This window comes from Microtus ochrogaster, chromosome 19, assembly GCF_000317375.1.
Source record: "Microtus ochrogaster isolate Prairie Vole_2 chromosome 19, MicOch1.0, whole genome shotgun sequence".
Lineage (NCBI taxonomy): Eukaryota > Metazoa > Chordata > Mammalia > Rodentia > Cricetidae > Microtus > Microtus ochrogaster.
The window spans coordinates 42,983,550-43,004,777 of NC_022021.1; the positions used below are offsets into that span (position 1 = coordinate 42,983,550).

The following is a 21,228-nucleotide window of genomic DNA, read 5'->3' on the forward strand; positions in this document are numbered from 1 at the left end:
TTCCTGGCTTTGTGTTTCCATCAGCTGACCACCGGGCTGGTTGTACCACACTGCAGGCCAGACTAAAGCTCTCACGCTGCCTCCCAGGGTCAACTCGGGCCTCCTGTCTTTGCCTCATCTCTGTCAGCTTCTGATCCAGATGGCAGATCCGAGCACAGCTGTCCTTCCCCACCCCTTGCTGTGACAGTCTCATGTTCCCTGAGCTTCTCTTTTGCTTCAGGGTGTCTTCTCCCTGGGCTTCTCTTCTGGCTCCTCGGTGGCCTTGATAGACTTGCCGCTCTCCTCACCCAACACCCTTGCTCACCTTTGCCTCTGTCAACCTCAACCCTGACTTGTTCTCTGGACATCAGAACCATCTTCGCTCCTTCAGCTGCGTGCCCTCTGTGACCTCTGCAATTCCCAGTGATACATTTCGGGTTCCTAAAAGTCACTTTTTTAAGGTCACATTACTACAAAATCCCGTGTGACTCAAGACCAACCCTGACAAAAGAGCGTTATCTCCATTGACTGGTTTGTGTGGTGATAAGTCACCCCCCAAACTCCGACACGGGGGTCTTATTTTTCCCTTGACTCCGTTGTGAATTCAGAGTTGCATCTAGGTGTCACGTGCATGCACAGCCATAGTTGTGAGAGCTGGTGTGGTAGAGCCCTTGTAAAGCCTTGAAGAACATCGGCAAAAAGCCTTGAAGAACATCTGCACATTTTTGTCTTAACCGCATCTGTGAGCTCAAGCCTGCAGTCTTTGCTGATGGCATCTGTCAGGATCCTCCATGCCTCTATCTTTACCTCTTATCTGTTGGGCTTGAATATGCCCTGTCTATATGTTGGGGTCCCTCTGTGCTTCACTTCCACACCATGACCAGTCTGGATGCAGGAGGACTCCCCAAATACCCTCTGGACATCTCTTTCTATTACACAATTTCCAGTACCGGACACCCTCCTCCCAAAGCAGTGGCATTGCACACTGTCAGGTGTCAAAGCTTGTGCTGAAAACAAATGCTAAGTTCCAGAAATTTTCTCTTTTTATTTATAAAATTAAATATTTAGCTTTGGCTATTTCCACCGAGCAGTCAAATGATACCACAGATGCGCAATAGGAAATTGGGTAAACCAACTCACTGAGAGTCGTTCAGCGAATGGGAAGACACCATTCAGAGTTGCTGTGGTTTAGAAGGGAGTGGGCAGTCTGACCTCCTTAGGTATGTGTGTTGAAACTCACATGCTTACCAACATACCAGTAAAAGTACTGGGTAGCCGGCAGCTCCGCCCACCCACTGGCAGAAGAATGAGATTCTGTGTGGGTCTCTGATGGTGTTTTTTTGACTTCCTTACAACAAGCAGATGTGACATTTCAAATTGTGTTCAGTGTTTTCAGCAAAAATCATGTAAACTAGCTTTTTCTAAACACCATGTCTGTTTCGGTCCCTTGTAGCCTACAGTGACTTAGGGTACTACATCATCAACAAGCTACATCATGTGGACGAGTCTGTGGGGAGCAAAACACGAAGAGCCTTCCTGTATCTCGCTGCCTTCCCTTTTATGGACGCTATGGTAAGCAGAGAAACCGTGCGCTTTCCTTTTTCTTAACGGCTGAACATGTTCATCATAGAATTCCCTGTTTCGGGCATTTTTTATGTGTCTGGTTCAGTGGCAGAAGAGCATTCGTGTTTCTGTGCAAGCGAGCACCTTTATGTCGCATATTATAGCTGTTCCCATTAAACAGGAATTCCACCTCGCCACACCCTCTCCCAGAAACCATGCGCTACCTCCCATGTCTATGAATGGGACCCCACTCACGGGGACCCAAACTGTGTTCATTCTCTCATGAGTGGCTGATTTTATTATGGATAGCATCAGTGTTCTCTCTGTGCTACAGAAATTGTCAGGATTTCATCCCTTTATGAAGCAGAATGATATTTCCTTGTCTAGATAAAGTTCATTTTGCCTATGTGTTCATTTATATCCTTCTCCATGTTGGCTACTGCGAGTAAAACCATGGATGTGAGTGTACAAATATCCTTTGAGTCCCTGCTTTCAGGTCTTCGGGGTCCACGTCCAGAAGTGGAAGTGTTAGATTGTCTGGTAGTTACATATTTTTTGAATTTTTGAGGCGCCATCGAGCTCATTCCCACGGCAGCTGAACATTGTCACCTAGACTGTAGGTGGGTTCCAACGGACCCTTGAGCTTTAACCGGTGTCTCATCAATTTATCATACATACATACATACATACATACATACATACATATATATATACATACATACACACACACACACACATACATATATCTGCCACAAAGCCTAGCAGGCGGCAAGAAAGCACAATTGGAAGTTTTGATTCAATTGTTTATTCTGGTTGGTTCAGTAGCAGGAGATGAGGCTAGCTTTCTCATACACTGGCTGCCCGTGTGATGCAAACCTGCAGGTTTCACAACTTTGCTTCTCCTGAACATTCTGGTGAGCTGTCATCACTTAGTTACCAGGCTTACGACACAAAGAAAGAGCTGTCATGAATCCTATATCAATGGTCGTGAAGACAAGGCTTTGTTCTTTTCTCTTAGCAATAGCTATAAAGAGACAATACAAGATTAATATTTAATACCTAGCAATAAATTCTTCCATTAGCTCCTCTGAAATTACCATCAGTGGGAAAATTGGGTCGCCTGTGACCACCTGCGCCTGAATTTTCCTCTTATGACTTTGGCCAGCTGTGCTGCCTCTGGTAGCTGATGCAGGTGAACCCAAGGATAGTTCACAGGGCCATGCAGTCCCCATACCCCACACTTACACCAGGAACCCGGTGCATGTGGGTGGCTTCATCAGAGATCAGAATCAAGTCTTGATGCTGAAAGAGTTAAGATTGAACTGGATAGACTGAACCTATGATGTCACTCTGTCCACCCGGTGAACTGGAAGTGGGGATCTAAACAGAGAGCTGTAATTATACAGTGAATTCTGGGAACTCATGACTTTTCATAGAAGGGAGTCGCAGACTCTTAGATGCTCTGCCTTCTGTCCCTGCCAGCTGTTTTTCTTCGCCACAGCACCATTTTTAAAGCTCAGTACAGGTTGAGTTTCCCTCATCCCAAATCCCGGATGCTGACTTCTCAAAACCTAAAGCTTGCTGAATGGCGCCACATGTGGGAAACCGTACGTTCATGTATGAGACTCTAATTCATGTGCGAAACTCTTTTAAATGCTGTATAAATTTACTGTCAGACTGTTTGTATAAGCTATACAAATTTTGTCTTTAGAGCTTGGTCTCAACTCCTGGTTATCTGTCTGTCTGTCTCTATATCTATTTATCTATGTATATGTATGCACACACACACACTAACACACACGCACACACACACACAAAACAAAGTCTGGAAGAATTTAAAATCTGTAACAACTCTAGTCCCAAGTAATTTGGAGAGTCAACAACAATATTGGAGTATCTGTCTTGATGAGTTTCTCCTTCATGTTTTACTCATAAATTCTTCTGAAGGCCCCAGTAGAACAATGGGACACTGCTAATAAAAGACAAAATGCCGAGCAATTGTCAAAAGCAATCATCTCACCTTTGCACAAATCTGCACATGTGAGCATGCACACGTACATACCTGCAACACCATCGTTACAGTTTGGTTGGGGAGATAATTGTTAGAAGTCATGAAGTTCCCCCACCCCCCATGACATTAAGACAACAAGGCCACCTACGAGGTGCTATTCACAAATGTTATCTACGTGTCTTTTAGACATTTGACACCTTGGGACTCCAGAGCCGGGGAAGGAAGTAGATGAAGCCACTGTGTTCCAAGTTTTTGTCCCAGACCCAATGACTTGCCATTGCATTCAGCTCAGACATCAAGTCGTTTCTCTCTGTTCTAGTTGGCTCTCTATTGCTGGGATTAAGGCCATGGCTGGAAGCTGGGGGAGGAAAGGGTTTGTTTCCTCTGACAACTGCCAGTTGCAGTTCGCTGCTGAGGAAGCCAAGGCAGGAACCAAGCAAGCAGAGACCACGCAGGAACACTGCTTTCTGCGCCACTTCCTAAGGCTTGTTCAGCCTGCTTTCTTGTACAGCCTAGGCCTACTGGCCAAGGAGTGGCTCTGTCCATAGTGGGCTGAGCCTTTCCATTATCAACTCTCAATCAAAAAACTCCCCCCAGACTTGGCCTGCATTCCATTCTGTTAGAGGCATTTTCACAGTTGAGGTCATCCCCTCTTCTGTGATGACCCTAGCTTGTGTCAAGCTGACAAAAATCTAAACAATACAGTCTGTTGGTCCAAATTGGCCATTAAGGTAAGATGTGAAGTTCTTACCCAGATCCTGCTGTGAGCGTCGATCTCCACACCTGCTACCCACTGACCTCAGGCTTGCTAGCTCCTGTTTTATGACTTCCTTCAGCCTCCCTCAAACACACAAAGCCAAGTTCAGATCCTGCCGTCAGTATCACCACATAGTTGATGTCAGTCTCTCAGAACCACCTTAGAACACTTGCTCTAATGTACTTTCTGGAAGGACAGGCCGTTTGGGGATCACAACTCCGGGAGATCTTGTGTCTCCACTCTTGGCGGTTTCTCTGCTCCCAGCAGTGGTGACCAACCCGTCCGTTCGGCATACCTCCTGGTTAGTGCTACTGAATGAATGTGCACAGTCACTCATTCCACTCAGAATCCAGCGTGGAGCTAGCCAGCCGCTGGATGAAGTCATTTTACCGGTGAAAGGCTAATCAAACCGCTGCTATGATTTTTGGAGTGTATTTCAGGACTCCCTACTAAGCCATAAGGTAAGACACACCATAATCCCAGCTGTGCCTCTCACTGAAAATTCTGTTCTTTCTGGCAGGCCTGGACCCACGCTGGCATACTCCTAAAACACAAGTACAGTTTCCTGGTGGGATGTGCCTCCATCTCAGATGTCATAGCTCAGGTAACAGTGGTCCCTCTGTCTGTCACAGCTCCTGGGAGTGGCTGTCTGGACCTGAGATGTGGAAACCGTATTTACAGTGTGTGGGGGTGGTGCCTCCCAGTGTGCAGCTCCCATCAGATATGGCTTCTGATAGTGGTTGGATGAGTGAGGAAACGTAGCATCCTGTAATCAAAGTCCAATCTCGTACGGTCTCACTGGGATGAGGGTGGTACAGCTTTAAAGGAAGTGCCTGGGAGTTGAACCATTGTCTTTAAAGTGTGTGAGTGGGAAGTGATTAGTAAGGGCGCTGGCAAGGTGGCACAGTCGATGAAGGGCCAGCTATGCAAACTTGAGGACCAGAAGGCAGTGCCGAGCACTGGGTGTTTGTCTGTAACCCCGGCCCTGCGGAGGGGCGACAGCAGGATCCGGGAGCTTGCTGGCCAACCAGTCTGTGAAGCAGCGAGCTCCAGGTTCAGTCCAGGTTCTCTGGCCTCCACATGTGCGCACACATACAACGATAACAGAGTAACACCGAGTATGTTTATGGCCAGTCATATATGGTCCCTTTGCCCTTGCCTGCATGCTCTTTATGGGATATAATGCAATCTCTCAGTGGGTTCCTGAATCAGCACTTGGGACTCATGGAATTATTCTTTTTTCCTTCTTCTTTATAACTTTATTTCTTTTTTTAAATTTTTTATTTAAAAGTTTTTTCATTTTGCATATCAACCACACTTTCCCCCCCACACCTTCCTACCACCAAAAAAAACTTTCTTTCTTTCTTTCTTTCTTTCTTTCTTTCTTTCTTTCTTTTTTTTTTTTTTTTTTTTTTTTTTTTTTTTTTTTTTTGGTCTTTTGAGACAGGGTTTCTCTGTGGTTTTGGAGCCTGTCCTGCTGGAACTAGCTCTTGTAGACCAGGCTGGTCTCGAACTCACAGAGATCCGCCTGCCTCTGCCTCCCAAGTGCTGGGATTAAAGGCGTGCGCCACCACCCCCCAGCGAAACTTTATTTCTTATTATGAGTGAGGCACACGTACTAGGCACACATGTGGGGGATCATAGGACAGCATTGTTCAGTCATTTCTCCTCCTTCTGCCTGTGCCTACTTCCGGGAATTGAACTTAGGTCGCCAGACTTGAGCAGCACGCACTTTATCTGCTGAGCCATCTTATCAACCGGGGTTTCTGTTCTTGTTGCTTCTGTTTATTTATTTCTTATGAGATCTCTCTCTCTCTCTCTCTCTCTCTCTCTCTCTCTCTCTCTCTCTCTCTCTCTCTCTCCTAGGCTGACTTTGAACACTCTGATCCTCCAACTCCAAAGCCCTGGGAATATTTTTAAGCATGGTTTCTTGTGTGGGTGCCATGTTCTGTCCCCCACACATCATCCCCACTGTCTTACTTGGGGTTACCATTGCTGTGGTTAAACACCACAACCAAAGCAAACTGGGGAAGAAAGGACTTTCTTGGCTTGCACTTCTACATCTTAGTCCTTCATTAAAGGAGGTCAGGACAGGAACTCAAAGAGGGCAGGAATCTGGAGGCAGGAAGTGATGCAGAGGCCATGGCAGGGTGTGCTTACTGACTTGCTCAGCCTGCTTTCTTATAGAACCCAGAACCACCAGCCCAGGGAGGTACCACTCACAACGGGCTGTGCCTTCACCCGTCAACCACTAATTAAGAAAACGTCTTATAGGCTTGCATACAGCCTGATCTTATGGAGGCATTTTCTTAATTGAGGTTCCCTCCTCTTGGTTGAGTTTAGCATGTGTCAAGTTGCCATAAAACTAGCCAGCACACCTACATTTTAAAATGAAAGAGGAAGTTGGTTCCTCTGTCTGACCACAGTGTCTGAGAGGAGGGCTTTGGCTTCCCTTCGTTCTCAGGCACGAGCCCTGGCACGCCTTGCCTTTTTTTTTTTCTTCCCTTCAAGGATAGGACGGGGAAGATTTCTGGGGAAGAATACGTAGTCCCTACAGTGTGTCAGTCTGAGCAGGACTCAGTCATGCCGGTGGGGTGGGGTTTGAGAAGAGTAGTTTTTCAGTCCCGCCTCCAGTTGGCGCCTCCGTTTTTTCTTGATTGTGCACCCTCATCTATAAACCATGGTTTGGAAATAATCTGCAGTTAAACTGTTAGGTTTACCTCCCTGAAGACCGAGAATTAAATTTCCAAATTAATTGCATTTATTCCATGGGAAAGTAATTGAAAATAACTCTTGCTAACATGTATGCGTGTGCCCGAGTGCCAGCTAGCATCATCCTTTGATCTAGCTTGTTAATTTTCCTGTACAGCTATTAGAGCTCTGTCCCAGCGTTACCTTCAGCATCCTCCGAGAGCTGGATTAAGCTGCCTGGTTCATTCGCTGTTTAATTTGAAGTGAAAAGAAACATCTCGCCTTTCAAACAGCAGCAGCAGCTCAGGGGGAGTTTGCAGATGTGTGCCATTACAAAGGCAGAAGACAAAAGCGAGCCGAGAGGGAGAAGGAGGCATTTAGCTCTGCCCAGGATAGACGTAGTCCACATCTAGGGACAGAAAGGAAAAAAACAAAACAAACCACACTTATGGAAAATACTTTGCCATACGCCCACAGCCATTTTCCTCCTTCATTTTCAACCCGATCCTGGTCCCTGCTTAGTGGAATAAATAGATCTGGTTGGGAGAAGCAAGGGAAGCTGAGTTCAGGTGCCTTCTGCCCCCGGGCTGTTCCCTGTCTAGAAGTTATTTTAGACCTTGTTGTTTTGAGTTCCTGTCACAGTTTGGTTGGGGTGATAAATATCATTTTCATCTGTAACTCTTCTGTCCTAGCCCCCCCACTTCCCTAACCACCACTCCCCCAACACCCTCCCACCCCTCTTCATTCTCATTGCCTGAAAGCACCCAGGAAGCCTAATCTGATCATTTGTCACTAGGTGCAGTGCAGAGCACTTGGAACTATCTCCCTTGCCATTTGTCAGTGCAGAAACATAACTATCAGCTCCAAAGGGAGAAGAGATGAAGCTGAACATGGGCACCCAGGTCCCAGGAATATAGATTTAGGTTACCTCAGATTCCAATGCTGGTGTGGTAATAAATTTGAAGAAATTTTTATACTAACAGAACAAAGAAAATCATCGATCAAGACACTTCTAAAAGTATTCTAAAAGCATTGGTAGAAACGGTATGTAGGCCAGTTACAGCAAGGCAAAGCGGAGATCTGCAGCTCCAAACTGCAGAGCCCACAGACTGGTGGGAACTGGGGCTTTTGTTTATACAGTCCAAAAGGCTCACCTGCTAGTCTCGGGATGTCGGTTCAGACAGTGGTGGACAAGGAATGGCTGTTTGCAAGGCTAGAGGGAGCCCGGGATAAATTTTAACGAGGCCATGGAGCTGCAACATTCCAGCGTCTCCAGGGCCACCGCAGTTCGAATCTCCCAATCAGCCTTGCCTCAGGTTCAATGGACGGTGCAGCTCTTTCCGGGAGCTTTCACAGCCCGAATGAATGAGTGAAAAAGACATCAGAGACAGTGGCTAGTTATGCTCAGAGTTCTAGCAGCAGCTCCACTTAAAAACATCTCCCAGAGTTTCTCTGTTTCATACATCAGCACAAGCTGAGGCGTGTGACCTGTTCTCCTCCATACTGAACTGTACTTTCAATTGTCCCAGTCAGTGACACCACCATGCACTTTCTGAAATGCTATTGGTTTGATTTATTCCACAATCATCTAGACTTTCTTTGCTTATTCAGCATCAAACTGAGAATTCCCCTGATGCAGTTTGTCCTGGCCCCTCCCAGACCCTGCCGTCTGCTGAAACCTACCCATCCTTGACTTCAGAGGTCAGCTGGGAACCCTCTCTGCATTATGGCTTTTTCACCTCGGCCTTTGGCAAGACCCTAGCCTTAACTGACCCTTGTTGCGGCTGCCTCACCTGCCCCCAGCAGCAAATGCTTCTGCAGAAACTGCAAGTCACCTCAGCTGCTGCAGAAGGTTACTGTCCTGTCACACTTCCCAGGAGATGACCTCGGTTCCCACTTCACAGAGAAAAGTGAAGCAACCACATTCTTGTCCCGTGGCCACCATCCTGCGGGCTGAGCTTGCAGCCTCCACATTCCCTCACTTGGAGAGGTGATATCTCTCTTTCAGGGCCACCTCCTCTACCTGTTCCTCGGGTCCCGATCTGGCCTGCTTTCTCGGGAACCTTATTAGTTTTTAGTGACCCTTCGGTCTCCATGGATGAGTGTCTGGGCATGCGCAGGTCCTCAGATAGAAAACACCAGGCCGCAGTCAGCCTTCTTTGGATCCTTATCTATCTTGTCAGCTACCGCTCCGTGTTTCTCTGTATTTTTTTTTTTTTTTTTGGTTTTTCGAGACAGGGTTTCTCTGTGGCTTTGGAGCCTGTCCTGGAACTAGCTCTGTAGACCAGGCTGGTCTCGAACTCACAGAGATCCGCCTGCCTCTGCCTCCCAAGTGTGTTTCTCTGTATTACTTCTCAGTCACGGTCACACTTCTCAGAAGGACAGTTGCCACTCGCTGCCGCCTCTTTTCCTACTTCCTTTTCAGTGTGTTCCCTGCATTGATCTGGTTTCCCCTCTGTCAGTTCTTCTTGCTGCTTCTTACTAAGAAGCCTGTGCCCTTACACCCAGGAGGCAGTTCCCATTAGCTCATAAGCCGCTCAGCGGCTCTTACTATAGACTCCTCTTTCTCTAGGAAACACTCCTCCTACTGGCCTCTGTCCACGAGGACTCCAACTCATGCCTGTGATGGTTTGGGATGTGGTTTGCTCGCCCTTCCGTGATGGTTTGAATCTGGTTTGCCCGCCCTCCCATGCCCTGATTTCACGCCCAGGAGGTGTGGGCCTGACGTCATTGAGGGTTGCCCCTGGAAGGGTGGTGGGATTCCAGTTTCTCTGCAATCTTTTCCTTTCCACGTACTCCCATCATGGCCATCAGCCATAAAGCCACACAGCCAAGGTTGGTGGAGGGGTCCCACCAAGGCCTGCACCATGCTAGCCAGGATGCCTAGCCTCTAAGTCTGCACTAAATAGGCCCTCATATATTAACAGGAAGACAAAATCATATTGTCTCCTAGGTGTATAGCATCTACAACACAACTGTGACTCCCCCATTAAATATCCGTAGCTGCCCCTTCTTAGAGATCCAGGAAGAGCTACTAACAGGCCCCTGTGACTCCCACTCAGGTCTTTGAGAGATGCTCAGAACCTGAACTGAAGATCTTCTGCTGCGAGCTCTTTGCTGAGTAAATTGGAAAGTGCGATCATCTGGTTAGAAACTTAGCAGCCACTTGGGAGCGTGTCCCTTTGTCATGAAGGGTTATGCTCTGATCCTAGCATCGCTTCCCCTTGCTGTGCTCCTCTCTGCAGCTGTCACTCGTTCTGATGGAAGCACCCCTTCCTACCCACAGTGCTGAGCAGCCTCCTCACCCACCCCCACCCAGCTGCCCTGGCTCTCTCCTGTTCCTATTGCTGCCACGGTTGGTTATCCTATCCATTGAACTCCTGACCACCTCAGCCTCCGATTTAAAAGCATGCCTGAAACTCCCATTCCTAATGCTGGCCAAGGAGGGGCTGTAGGCCACAAACCCTACTGCCTGTGGTGCCCCAGCATGGCTCTCTTCCCGCCTTGCTCTCTGGTCCACAGTCCACCTACCACAGATCCAACTTGGAAGAATACCCTGCCTCAGTTTCCCTCCTCCTTTCTGCTCCTCCCACCTCTGTTCAGTCTCAGCTCAGCTCAGGCAGAGCCCAGCAGAGCTGCCTCCCTGCCTCCCCTGGCGACTCTGCATGACAGACAGTGGGTGCTCGCTGGCCCATTGTTTGATTAGTGTATCTGTCCCCTCCGCTAGAATGTCAGCCCCGAGAGGTCAGTCTGGGACTGATTCTATCCCTGAGTACCAGGGACCATCCTTTCTCTGGGGACACCCTCGTCACTGACACAGCAGGCTCCTTTCTCATATAGTCTGACATGCTTTCGGTGGCCATGACAGACTCAGAATTGTGATTCTGGACTGGAAGGCGCAAAGTGCACAAGTATTGCTTTGAGTTGGTAAGTGATGTCTGCTGTGAAGATGGAAGGCCGGTGGCGAGTGCTGGACCGCACACATCAGTCGGGTAGAATTTGAGGGGGAGACTGACAGCATCTCCACCTTGGTCTTGGGCTCTCCCCTACCAAGCCCACACACGCGTCACCCTTCCGTTGTGTGGGTGCTATCTTGTCACCCCTCCCTACTCTTTGGTCTATGTCTTTCCTCGTTCAGGTCCTCCTCCACAGTCCTGCTCCCCAGGCTTCCGTCTTGCAGAACTGTCTTGACAGCTTAGGGATTACAGGACGCCCTGATTCTCCCGTTCTCACTTTTTATGCATCCAGGTTTTAGACTCTACATACCAGCACTCTGGTTTACAGTGAAGATGGCAAAAATGGGTAGCTTGCCATGGCTGTGTTGCTCCGCGCCTGCATAAAAGGGTATCCTAGAAGCTCTGGCTCATTAGCTGAGTATGGGCATCATGTCCACAGTCTCAAAGGCCCAAGCATGGCTTCTTCCTGCCGGCCTTCATATCTTTCAGTTCACTGCCTTTGGTCCAGGCGGAAGGCACATGGGAACAGATGTGGGCATCCTTACTTCTGTCGCTGCCCAGTGTGTCCTCCTGGCCTGACAAATACGTGTGAGACGGAGTGAATGAGATAGCAAGAGTGAGCATGTCCCCAGCTCGTGTCTGCTCGAGTCGCCTGCGTTCTCGGCTGCCTGCTCATAGCCAGCCACACATCTGTGTAGCGCCTCTGTCCCCTGTGCCCTGAGGACCCAATGGTGAGGTTGGCCACGTTCCCGGCAGCTGCAGGATGAGGAGGTTAATACATCATAAACGCTGCTTTCGAGACTGAGCCATCCGAGAGGGATTAGCACTTCATCATGGCTTCAGTCTCTCCTGACTATGGTCACTTCTACCAACCACACAGCCCATATCCAGCCTCTAAATACACCACTGTGGTTTGGAGCGTCAGTTTCGCGGATGGTAAACATGAAGCCTGCTACTTCCACGTATAAGACATCCGGGTCTCTAACTTCAGTAAACAAATGGGCACTGCAGTCACATTGTAGTTAATATTTGAATACATTTCCAAGCTTATAATTCCATCATCATTTCTAGTGGTGGTTGGAGCAGCATTTTCAGTGAATTTTAGCCTGTCACTGTTCCCGCCCTGTACATCACTGCTGTCACAGCCTTTTCCTCTGGTACGGAATAAGCCTCCAGTAGCCATGAGTGAGGCAGCTAAGAGGCCAAAGTTTCTAGGTATTTCTAGTTGGTCATTTTAACCAGAAGAACAATTGCCTTAAAAGACGCTCAGTGGTGGAGCTAGCAAAATCATGGCTGTGGTTCTCCAGTGAACCCCAGGCATCTACATCTGGGTCCCAGGAGGTCAGACTAGAGTCTACTGAGCTCAGGAGGGCAGCCCGGTCTCTCGGACCAGCTCCCCTCATTCGGCTGACTTGGCCTGTTTTCCTTTCCGCAGGTTGTTTTCGTAGCCATTTTGCTTCACAGTCACCTGGAATGCCGGGAGCCACTGCTCATCCCCATCCTGTCTCTATACATGGGTGCGCTGGTGCGCTGTACCACACTGTGCCTGGGCTACTACCGGAACATCCATGACATCATCCCCGACAGGAGCGGCCCAGAGCTGGGGGTGCGTGCACCGTTGACTTTTTCAGATATTAACACAGACTAGTTGTACAAACTAACAGGACTTACTGTCTGGTTTTCACACGTGTGTCATATGTTGGTCATCCTTGTCCATCTTGAGTCTTTTCCCTCCTCACTCCTCTCTCCCTCTCTCCCTAACCCCCAGGGCAGTCTTTACCTGCTCAACCACAGCCTGCCCAAGACACAGAGACTGTGAAATGAGAACTCAGTGTGCTAAGCCCAGAGGCCAAGTGTTAGGGCTTTCCTGAGGGTAGACCATCAGAGAATCATGAGCTCTAAAGCTGAAAATGATCTTAGTAGAAGTGACCGAATGAGGAGACCGTGTGTCATGTCAAGTCATGGGTGACGCAGCCCATGCATGACCTCCTTGTACTCTTGTACTACAGCAACCTCTTTCATGGTCCAGAAAGTTTTAGGATCTATGGAACCTTTGTGTTCATGTTTTTAACACTATAGCACAGCCCCAGGCTCTGTTGATATTCTGCACTGGCTAGTCCCAATATCTTAATCTGGCTCCTCCTAGGGAACTCAGCAAAGCTTTAGGTACCATAGCGTGATATGGAAGACCAACATAGAAGCAACATAGAAAACAAAACACAACACTAGATGAGTTCAAAACAGCATCTCTACCGCAAGGAATCCAGAGGCCTCCAGTTTTAGTCATGTGATGTAGGACGTCTCCGAGGAGAACATTGCGTTTGTCCTGGGCTTTAGACGTCAAGTGAGAATCCAGTTAAGAGTAGTATAGCCAACCTGTCACAGGAGGCCAAGGTATTCTGTTCATCTCGTTAAGAACAGGATTGGGTTTGTGTGCATGCTTGCTTCTCTTCATGTGCAGTAGGCATCATTTCTCTTGCTACAAGGCAGATAGAAGTGACTGTGTCTAACCCTGACCACACCCCCCCCAGTCCCCAGCTTAACCACACAATGCTTTCATCATGTCACAACAGTAATTGTGTGGATCGCGAACCTCATCCCAGGTCAAGCTACCATTGACTCCCTACCTGGTTATTTCCACTTGGCCACCACAATTATCTTGATACAACCAACCTCCTCTCTCTCTCAATGCTCAGCCTCCAGCAGAGAGAAAGAAATCAAAATGCCTGAGATGGTCCCGTGATGTAACACTTACCCTCTTAAGAAACGAAACCAAAATTGTGTAACAGGAGCCACGCTTGGAAGGTAGCACAAAGATAGCACACACCTTGGCCGTAGATGTCTTAAGATATGGCTAGCCCCTTACTGAGCTTCACCTATGGCTCCTGTGAAGGCCTTGACGGTGGGAGTCTCTGCAGCTGGGCTAAACAGTCCTGCAGCAATTAGACACATTTATATATTGACTGATTCCAAAGTAGATTATAATAGCGTTCTGTTGCTCAGAGTTAACTCCTACTGACATGGCTTGTCGCCAGTCACTGTGATGACATAAACAGAGACTCATTTGAAACCTGCCTCTCGGGTCCTGGGAGGACCTCGTGTGGAGGCTGGTTCCGCATATGGGAAACAGTAGTTGGAATCCATCGAGCTCCAGTGTGTACTTTGATTTCTCAGTAGCTTGCCAGCTGTCTGAATTAATTTCTAATACGACTGTACACTTAATTTTAATTAAGCTTGGCCTGTCTACAGAGGCTTTTCTATACATTGTTATTCAGCGTAATGAAGGGCTGTTGATTGGCATAAGAAGCCAAGCTTTGATTTTTAGGCTGTGTTCCGGTCTACTTCCGGAACCCGAATGAGCTTTGACCTCTGTTTCTCCACACAGGGCGATGCAACCATAAGGAAGATGCTGAGCTTCTGGTGGCCTCTGGCTCTGATCCTGGCCACACAGCGAATCAGTCGGCCCATTGTCAACCTCTTTGTGTCCCGGGACCTGGGCGGCAGCTCTGCCGCTACAGAGGTAGGACGCTTTGCGGGCATGCGGGCACACGCTGAGGGATGGAAATGATTCAGATTTATTTCCACGTCACCTCCAGAGCCCGAGCGGTTCTAAAATGCTAAATTACACGAGACAGTGACAGAGGAAGCCATGGCTGGGTGACTTTTGAAATTTCACATTTCTGCAGCTATGGCTAACATCTGTGTCATCCTTCTTACCACACGAGGAACTGAGGCGTAGGAGAGAAAGGCGCAGACAGAAGCTGCTAGAAGCTGGGATAGTGAGAATCTTCTAGCTTTCTGACCTCCTTGCCAAGGTCCTCCGTTTCTCTATAGTGTCCTCGTATAGCTTCTTCACTGTTGTTGCAAAGGATCATGGGACATGCCTTGTAGGAGCTCCGGCATTGCCTAGAGCCTCTGGTGACCCCGCCTAGCCTCACCTCCCCTGTGCCAGTATCATTCATGCCATGCCATCTATGGCCTTTTTGGCAATCACCCCACCACCACCACCATGAGGGTCTCCTGTGTGCTCACTGAGAGCTCCAGAAACGGGTGTGGAAACTGGTTGCCATGTCACAGAAAGGCTTGACTCATCTGTACCTTCTCTCGAGCTGGGGGTGAACAAACAGAGTGACTTCATCTGTTTCCTCCTCCATCGCCTTCTGGAGAATTAATTCTGTTGCTGGCACCGCTGGTCCTTTAGGAAGGCTGGCGAGTTCTCGTAAAGGCCTCCTGTTTATACCTGGCCTTGCATGCGCTGTCAGCAGCTCCCCAGCCCAGAGCACCCTGCCAGTTTCCATGGCCTAGCAAGAGCTCCTTCTGGCCGGGGAAGATGCCTATAAATCAAAAGCAGAATGCTTTCTCTGGCTCCCAAGTGTCCCTGGATTTTGGTATCCGAGTCACAGATGCCATCCGGGGCGGCTGTTGTAGGACAGCAGCTTTGTCAGTCAAATACTGATTTTCCAGGTACGGAGCCCCTGTCGCTTATGTGCTAGAATTCCACCTCCCCATAAACAAAACAAAAGACGGCAGGGTTTGTATTAGGCATTTCCAAATTGCCAGCCACGGCATAGAAGCTCCACACGTGGGAAGTAAAGCCAGTGGTATCTGGACGGTGTGCTTATGTCTCAAGCATTTGTGTGCATTTGACTCATTTTCCATCAGCCCTGTGTGATTAACATTAGCAGTGCATTTCTGTGGAAAAGCAGGGATGGGAGTCAACAGAGAGAGCGCTCCCATCTCACACGGGAAGAGGGGAGTTTGGCCAGGTCTGCCTCATCACGATACTCTCTTGTGCCATGCCACACCACACCACACCACACCGCGTTATACCGTACCAAACCAGGTTCCCTCACATAACTGTGGACGGCATCATTCCCTTGTGTGCTGCGCACAGTTGCTCTGTCCGTGGAAACAAATGAAGCCAGACTTCCTCTTTCACCAGTGGCTTAAAACACTAACTGCCAGAGTGTGGCCATCGATGCCAAGTTTTCTTCTTTCTCCCTTTCATTCATGCAAGAAAAGAAAATGCTTTTCATGGAAACCTGTCAGAAGACTTTCCTGTATGGGATATTTTTGGATTTTGCTAAATTAAAATTTTGAGTTGGGGCCCCGGGGACCGAGTGGCCTGAAATGGGCTGAGTTGGAAAGACAAAGGGCTCCACCACTCCGAGGGACAGCAGGCAGGCGGAGAAGTGCAGCCGACCTGAGACTCTGCTCCTAGGGTTGCTTTGGGACCCGTATTGGGCTTGAGGGACTAGCTCAGTGTGGACCAGAGTCTGGATTACCTGCATTTGCCTGTGACCCAGAGCACGGCAAGGTGAGATGCCGGGTGCTCTGAGAAGACTGGCTAGACTCACTGGATGAATGAGCTCTAGGTTCACGGGAGAGACTCTCCCTCAGTATGTAGGGTAGAGAGAAACTGAGGAAGATACGCAGTGTCATACACACATGTCACACATATGTGTGGACACCCACGTGCATACGATGCACACATGCAAAACACCACAGGAGATCGTGATTGACTCGGAAGCTTAGTTAGGCCCAATGGAAAGAGCCAAGATCCTGGAGCCTGAGGAAACTGGATTGAGCTGTTGGCATTTTAAGCAGGGGATCTTGCCTGATCCTCATCCGGTTCATGTGAACTACTTCCTTGGTATCACCTCTACTGTTTGAGACCCTCTTGTGGCTAGTGACTACACGGACAAATGTGCCCCTAGCCTAATCACCTGGCCCGGCAGATCCCGGAGGGCTTCCTGCCGATGCCCACACTAACAGCGTCCACTCTTCTCTTGCAGGCAGTGGCAATTCTGACAGCTACCTACCCCGTGGGTCACATGCCATATGGCTGGTTGACAGAAATCCGTGCTGTCTATCCTGCTTTTGACAAGGTGAGACTTCTGTGGCATGGTGTCAGAAACACACTTCATAGCATTGCCACTTGATGGACAGGGGTCTCCGTGGAGAAACCTTGGACCTTTTCCTCCGAGAATAGCAGAGGAAAGTGAAGTTTGCCTTAGTGCAGATTCGGTGATGCTTTTCCAAATTGCTACTCCTGGGGTCACATTCTTCCTCATGTGTGAGTATTTTCAGTCAATAACCCCCACGCCAAGTTAGGTTGATGGGCTTTGTTCCTGTGATTATTGTTGTCTAGTCAATGCTGAGCCTTGTGGGTCCTGTAGCAGATGTCCAGGCTCTGGGGGTGTGAGACTGGCGCTTGAGCTCACAGGCTCGTGGCTGTTGTTCTGTGGCAGGTAGATAGGCACAGACAGTATCTGTGTGGCAAGATTCGTTTCCTGTCTGTTTGGGGGTTTTCTCTTAAGGTGTATGCATATATTTGTGTGTGTGTGTGTGTGCATGTGTGTGTACCGAATGAGTTTATGTGCAGGAGATGCATGCAGGTGACCTCAGAGGCCAGAGGACATCAGCTCCCCTGGAATTGGAATTATAGGTGATTGTGAGCCACCCAGTGAGGGTGCTGGGAGCCATCACTCCAGCTCCAGATTTCACCTTTCTAATTCAGCCAAAGAAACCTCAGTGGCCAGCCGCTCTGCCCTCCCGCAACTGCTGGCCCCTCGAAGGGAAGCCTCCAACGCTGTTGAACTCATCTTTGGCCTGGTGGGAACTGTCCTGCCTGTCATTTAGTAAATGTCTATTTCACCACGCCTCTCTTGTTTAAACCTACAGCCCTTTGCTCGGAAGCAGGTAGCTAGCAAGGCATACTATTCATGTATAGTGGCATGTCATGTTCTAAGAGAAAAATGGAAGAGGGACGAAGAGCCTGCCACTCGCTATGGGTTTTGCCTTCGTGTTTCTTAGCAGTGGCTCAGGGCCCTTGCTGCCCCTATTTTCTGTTAGCCAAGGGGAGCCTAGTGAGTTTGGGGGAGAAACACCCAGGGCCCGGGTCTTCCACCCATCAAAATGGTCAGCTGAGCTCTGGTTCTTAACTTCTCTATACCGGCTCCCTCATCCCCCACCCCCAGCCCTCACTCTAGCTTCCTGTGGGCACAAAAGTCCCATGAAGTCATGCAAACAAGGCCAGGCCAGAGGTTTGAGACTTTTCCATTTCAATCAGCATCCCAGCTCTGCAAGGTCTCCTTGGACTGTCGATTAGGAAGGCCGGACTAGTAGAATATAAGTTCCAGGAGAGATAGGTACCCAACTCCTTCCACCCCACATCACTCCCTAAGCCCAGGGTACTCCCCAAGTCTAGACAAAGTCCACCCTCAGTCCACCACCCTACACACACACGCACGCACGCACGCACTGTTGTCACCTCCCATGACAGCAGCATTCTTCCATACTGCCCAGCCTCCTGCTGGTCTTCCACTTCCCTTCCCCCCCTTTTCTCAGGTACACACACTCAGGATACAGTCTGCCTCTCCTCTCAACTGCAGGGGTCCCTCCCCGGTACCCTGGCGTGCGATGGGCTAGTGACCATGATGGCATGGCCCTCCCTTAGCGGTCCGCTGACTCCCACTCCTCACCAGTTACAGGCATTTGGATGCAGCACCAGCCTGAAGAGTTTCCCCCTGGGTAGTACTTGTGGTTGATTCCTATAGACAGACCACTGAGACTGCACAAGCTCTGGGCCGCTTTCAGAGAGAGGCCTTCTGTTTAGTGAGTTGATGCCAGCTATACATAGAATCACTGCTTTCATTTCAAGGAACACGTGTAGCGAGTCCTAGAAAACCAACACAGATGTCAGTCAGTCTTTGCTAAATTTCAGTTTTCCCTTTGGTAAGTGAGATTATACAGTGCGTCTGAAGACAAAGGCGGTGCTGAAATGGGCGAGCTCTTGGCTGGACTGTCCCATATGGAATTGGTTTTGGCTACCTTATAATAATAAAACTTAACAATCCCACGCTGTGTGTCTTCAGCAGAACCACCCAAGGGAAATATTGTTTTAAAACTCTTAATCACAGTTTAGAAGCTAAGAGAGTTTCCGTTTAATGAGCCTACCTCTGGCCAGAACTTGGAGTTGCTTGGGATCCTTTTTCAAACCTCCCGTTGTTTTCCCACATTCCACTGAGTAATCCCAAGCCATGTTTGGGAATGCCATCTGGCCACCAATATCTTAGACCCCTTGGATGGGCTTCTAGCATTCCCTGCCTTGACTGGGGGCATCTTGGATGTCTTTGTGGGTTCTAGAAGAAGAGCATTAACATTGTAGCACTTCTGACTAATTATGAACCTCATGGGTAGATTTTCTGTTTAGATTGTTGCCTGTCAGAGAGCTCATCAGGCAAGGAAGATGGAACTGTTTCTCTCATGCTGGGGTGCCAGTTCATTTCAACCGCACCTGCAGAGGGGTGTGTGCGTGTGCACGCGCGCGTGCTTTCTTACAGTGCCCTGCAGGAGTCCTCACAATGGCCACCAGCATGGGCTAAGAGTGTTTGGGTGCGGTTACCTGATTTTTATACTGCACCTCCTTCCCCCACCCCATAAGCTAATGTGTCAGGTATCCCACATAGTTTTGTTCCCCGACTCTGGAGCTAAGTTGATCTAGAACGAAGCAGGGCTCTTCTGATTTCCTTGGAGTGAGGCTTGATCCTCATGTCTGCTAGGAGCGTGCTTGGTAGTGGGCTGTGGCAGCATCAGCAGGCCTCCTCCGCACTCTTTGGTGCCCAGTGAGAGAATACGTAAACTACCTGCTTACAGGATTTGCTTACAGCTCGGGGTAGCCAGTGCTCTTTGAGAGCCTCGTCTGTTTAAGGAGGACCGTAAAGTGCGTCAAGGCCAGAGAGTGGGCAAGACAGGCAGTATTTAATCTTAGAGGTGTGTAGGGCACATTGTCCACCCAAACAACTCCAGTATCCTCAGGAGTGAGGCCAAGAAACTGCAAGTCAACAGTTAAAGAGAGGCTTTCCCCAGCAGATAGGCTGGCAATGGGTGGGTTTTTGGGAGAGGGGGTCTTTTGAAATCCAACAAAGGGAAGAAAGATAGATGCATGAATGTGGGGTTCAGAGTGAGCCCTGTTTGGGATAGAGGGGAAGAAATAATTGTGGAATGTTGTATCTGGGGCCCAAGGAGGCCTTAACTGCTCAGGGGAAGCTTTAGTCCTTCGGTAGAGAGGAAAGGACCCCAGAGGTCAGTGAGCCATGGCATTTAAGGAGACACGGGTCCTGGTGGCCAGGCTCAGGGACTGCCGGAGCCAAAAGGGAACACATGAGTCGGAAAGCAGGCTTCAGAGCCAAGGCCCTTCGGGGTGAGCTGGCAGCCTGGTGCCAAGGGCAGAGGATTGCATGAGCCCAGAGTTCCTTCTGGTTAATGTTTCTGGGCAGGAACCTGACAGCTGTTTCAGAGACCCCATGTGACAGCCATCTTCCAAGCTGTCGCTTGAAGTCCGTACTTGAGGCACGTCAAATAAAACAAGGTGCTCTTTGTGACCCTGGGGCTCAGCCAAGGATAACCCAGCCTTGTCATCGCTACCATTCTGTCTTCCCCAGAATAACCCCAGCAACAAGCTGGCAAACACGAGCAGCACGGTCACCTCGGCCCACATCAAAAAGTTCACCTTTGTCTGCATGGCTCTGTCGCTGACGGTAAGGAGAGAGGGGATGTGGGGAGGGCGCACGCTCTCGCTTTCTCAGTGTGAGTGGGTGTATTCGCAAAGAGGGAGACTGCCATCTTGGAGGAAGGACTCCTGTATTCTGTGCTGTGGTACCTGGCTGCTGTCTTAATTAACGACTGGCTGTTGTTGAAGACCGTTGATTCTAGGAAGCAAAGTGTTTCCATTGCTTCTCAGGCCCACAGACATGACCAAGAAAGGCAGCTTTAATTCGAATGAAACTCTTTTCTCTGTCTCTGTCTCTGTCTGTCTGTGTGTGTGTGTGTGTGTGTGTGTGTGTGTGTGTGAACAGCCCCTTCCAGAATCCCTTTCTATTTTATTTACTTCCCTCTCCTTTAGCCCCACCTTGATGGTTCAACTAGTGTGACTAACCAGCTTGCCTCAAGGGAGCCTCTGCTTCCATCTCCCAAGTGCTGGGATTATAGACGACGCTGTCTTACCCATCTAGTTTTCAGGCATTGTGTGTTTCTAGGGATTGAACCTAGGGCATTGCATTTGCTGCATGAGCTCCCTGTCTTGGAGCCATCCCCCCAACCCGGTATTCTTCTCTTGCTACATCATTTCCCATCGATCTTTTAAACTTCCAGTCAACCTTGTAAACACCACTGCCCTGTTTCAAATGTAGTAGTAGTATTTTATTTTCTCTAGTAGAAATTCCTTTCCTAATGATACTGTACTGATTGATAATAGCTGACTTACTTGG

The 21,228-nt window shown here is 48.9% G+C and overlaps 1 protein-coding gene across 1 annotated transcript in view; it reads left to right on the plus strand.

Annotated features, from left to right (window-relative positions):
- Ankh (ANKH inorganic pyrophosphate transport regulator) overlaps positions 1 to 21,228 on the plus strand; it is a 133,856-nt gene that overhangs the window by 91,036 nt on the left and 21,592 nt on the right. The window contains exons 3-8 of the mRNA XM_005356660.2: positions 1,433 to 1,551; positions 4,831 to 4,914; positions 12,393 to 12,563; positions 14,343 to 14,477; positions 16,753 to 16,845; positions 20,404 to 20,499. Coding sequence (XP_005356717.1) covers positions 1,433 to 1,551; positions 4,831 to 4,914; positions 12,393 to 12,563; positions 14,343 to 14,477; positions 16,753 to 16,845; positions 20,404 to 20,499 — 698 coding nt within the window. The remainder of the gene's footprint in view (positions 1 to 1,432; positions 1,552 to 4,830; positions 4,915 to 12,392; positions 12,564 to 14,342; positions 14,478 to 16,752; positions 16,846 to 20,403; positions 20,500 to 21,228) is intronic.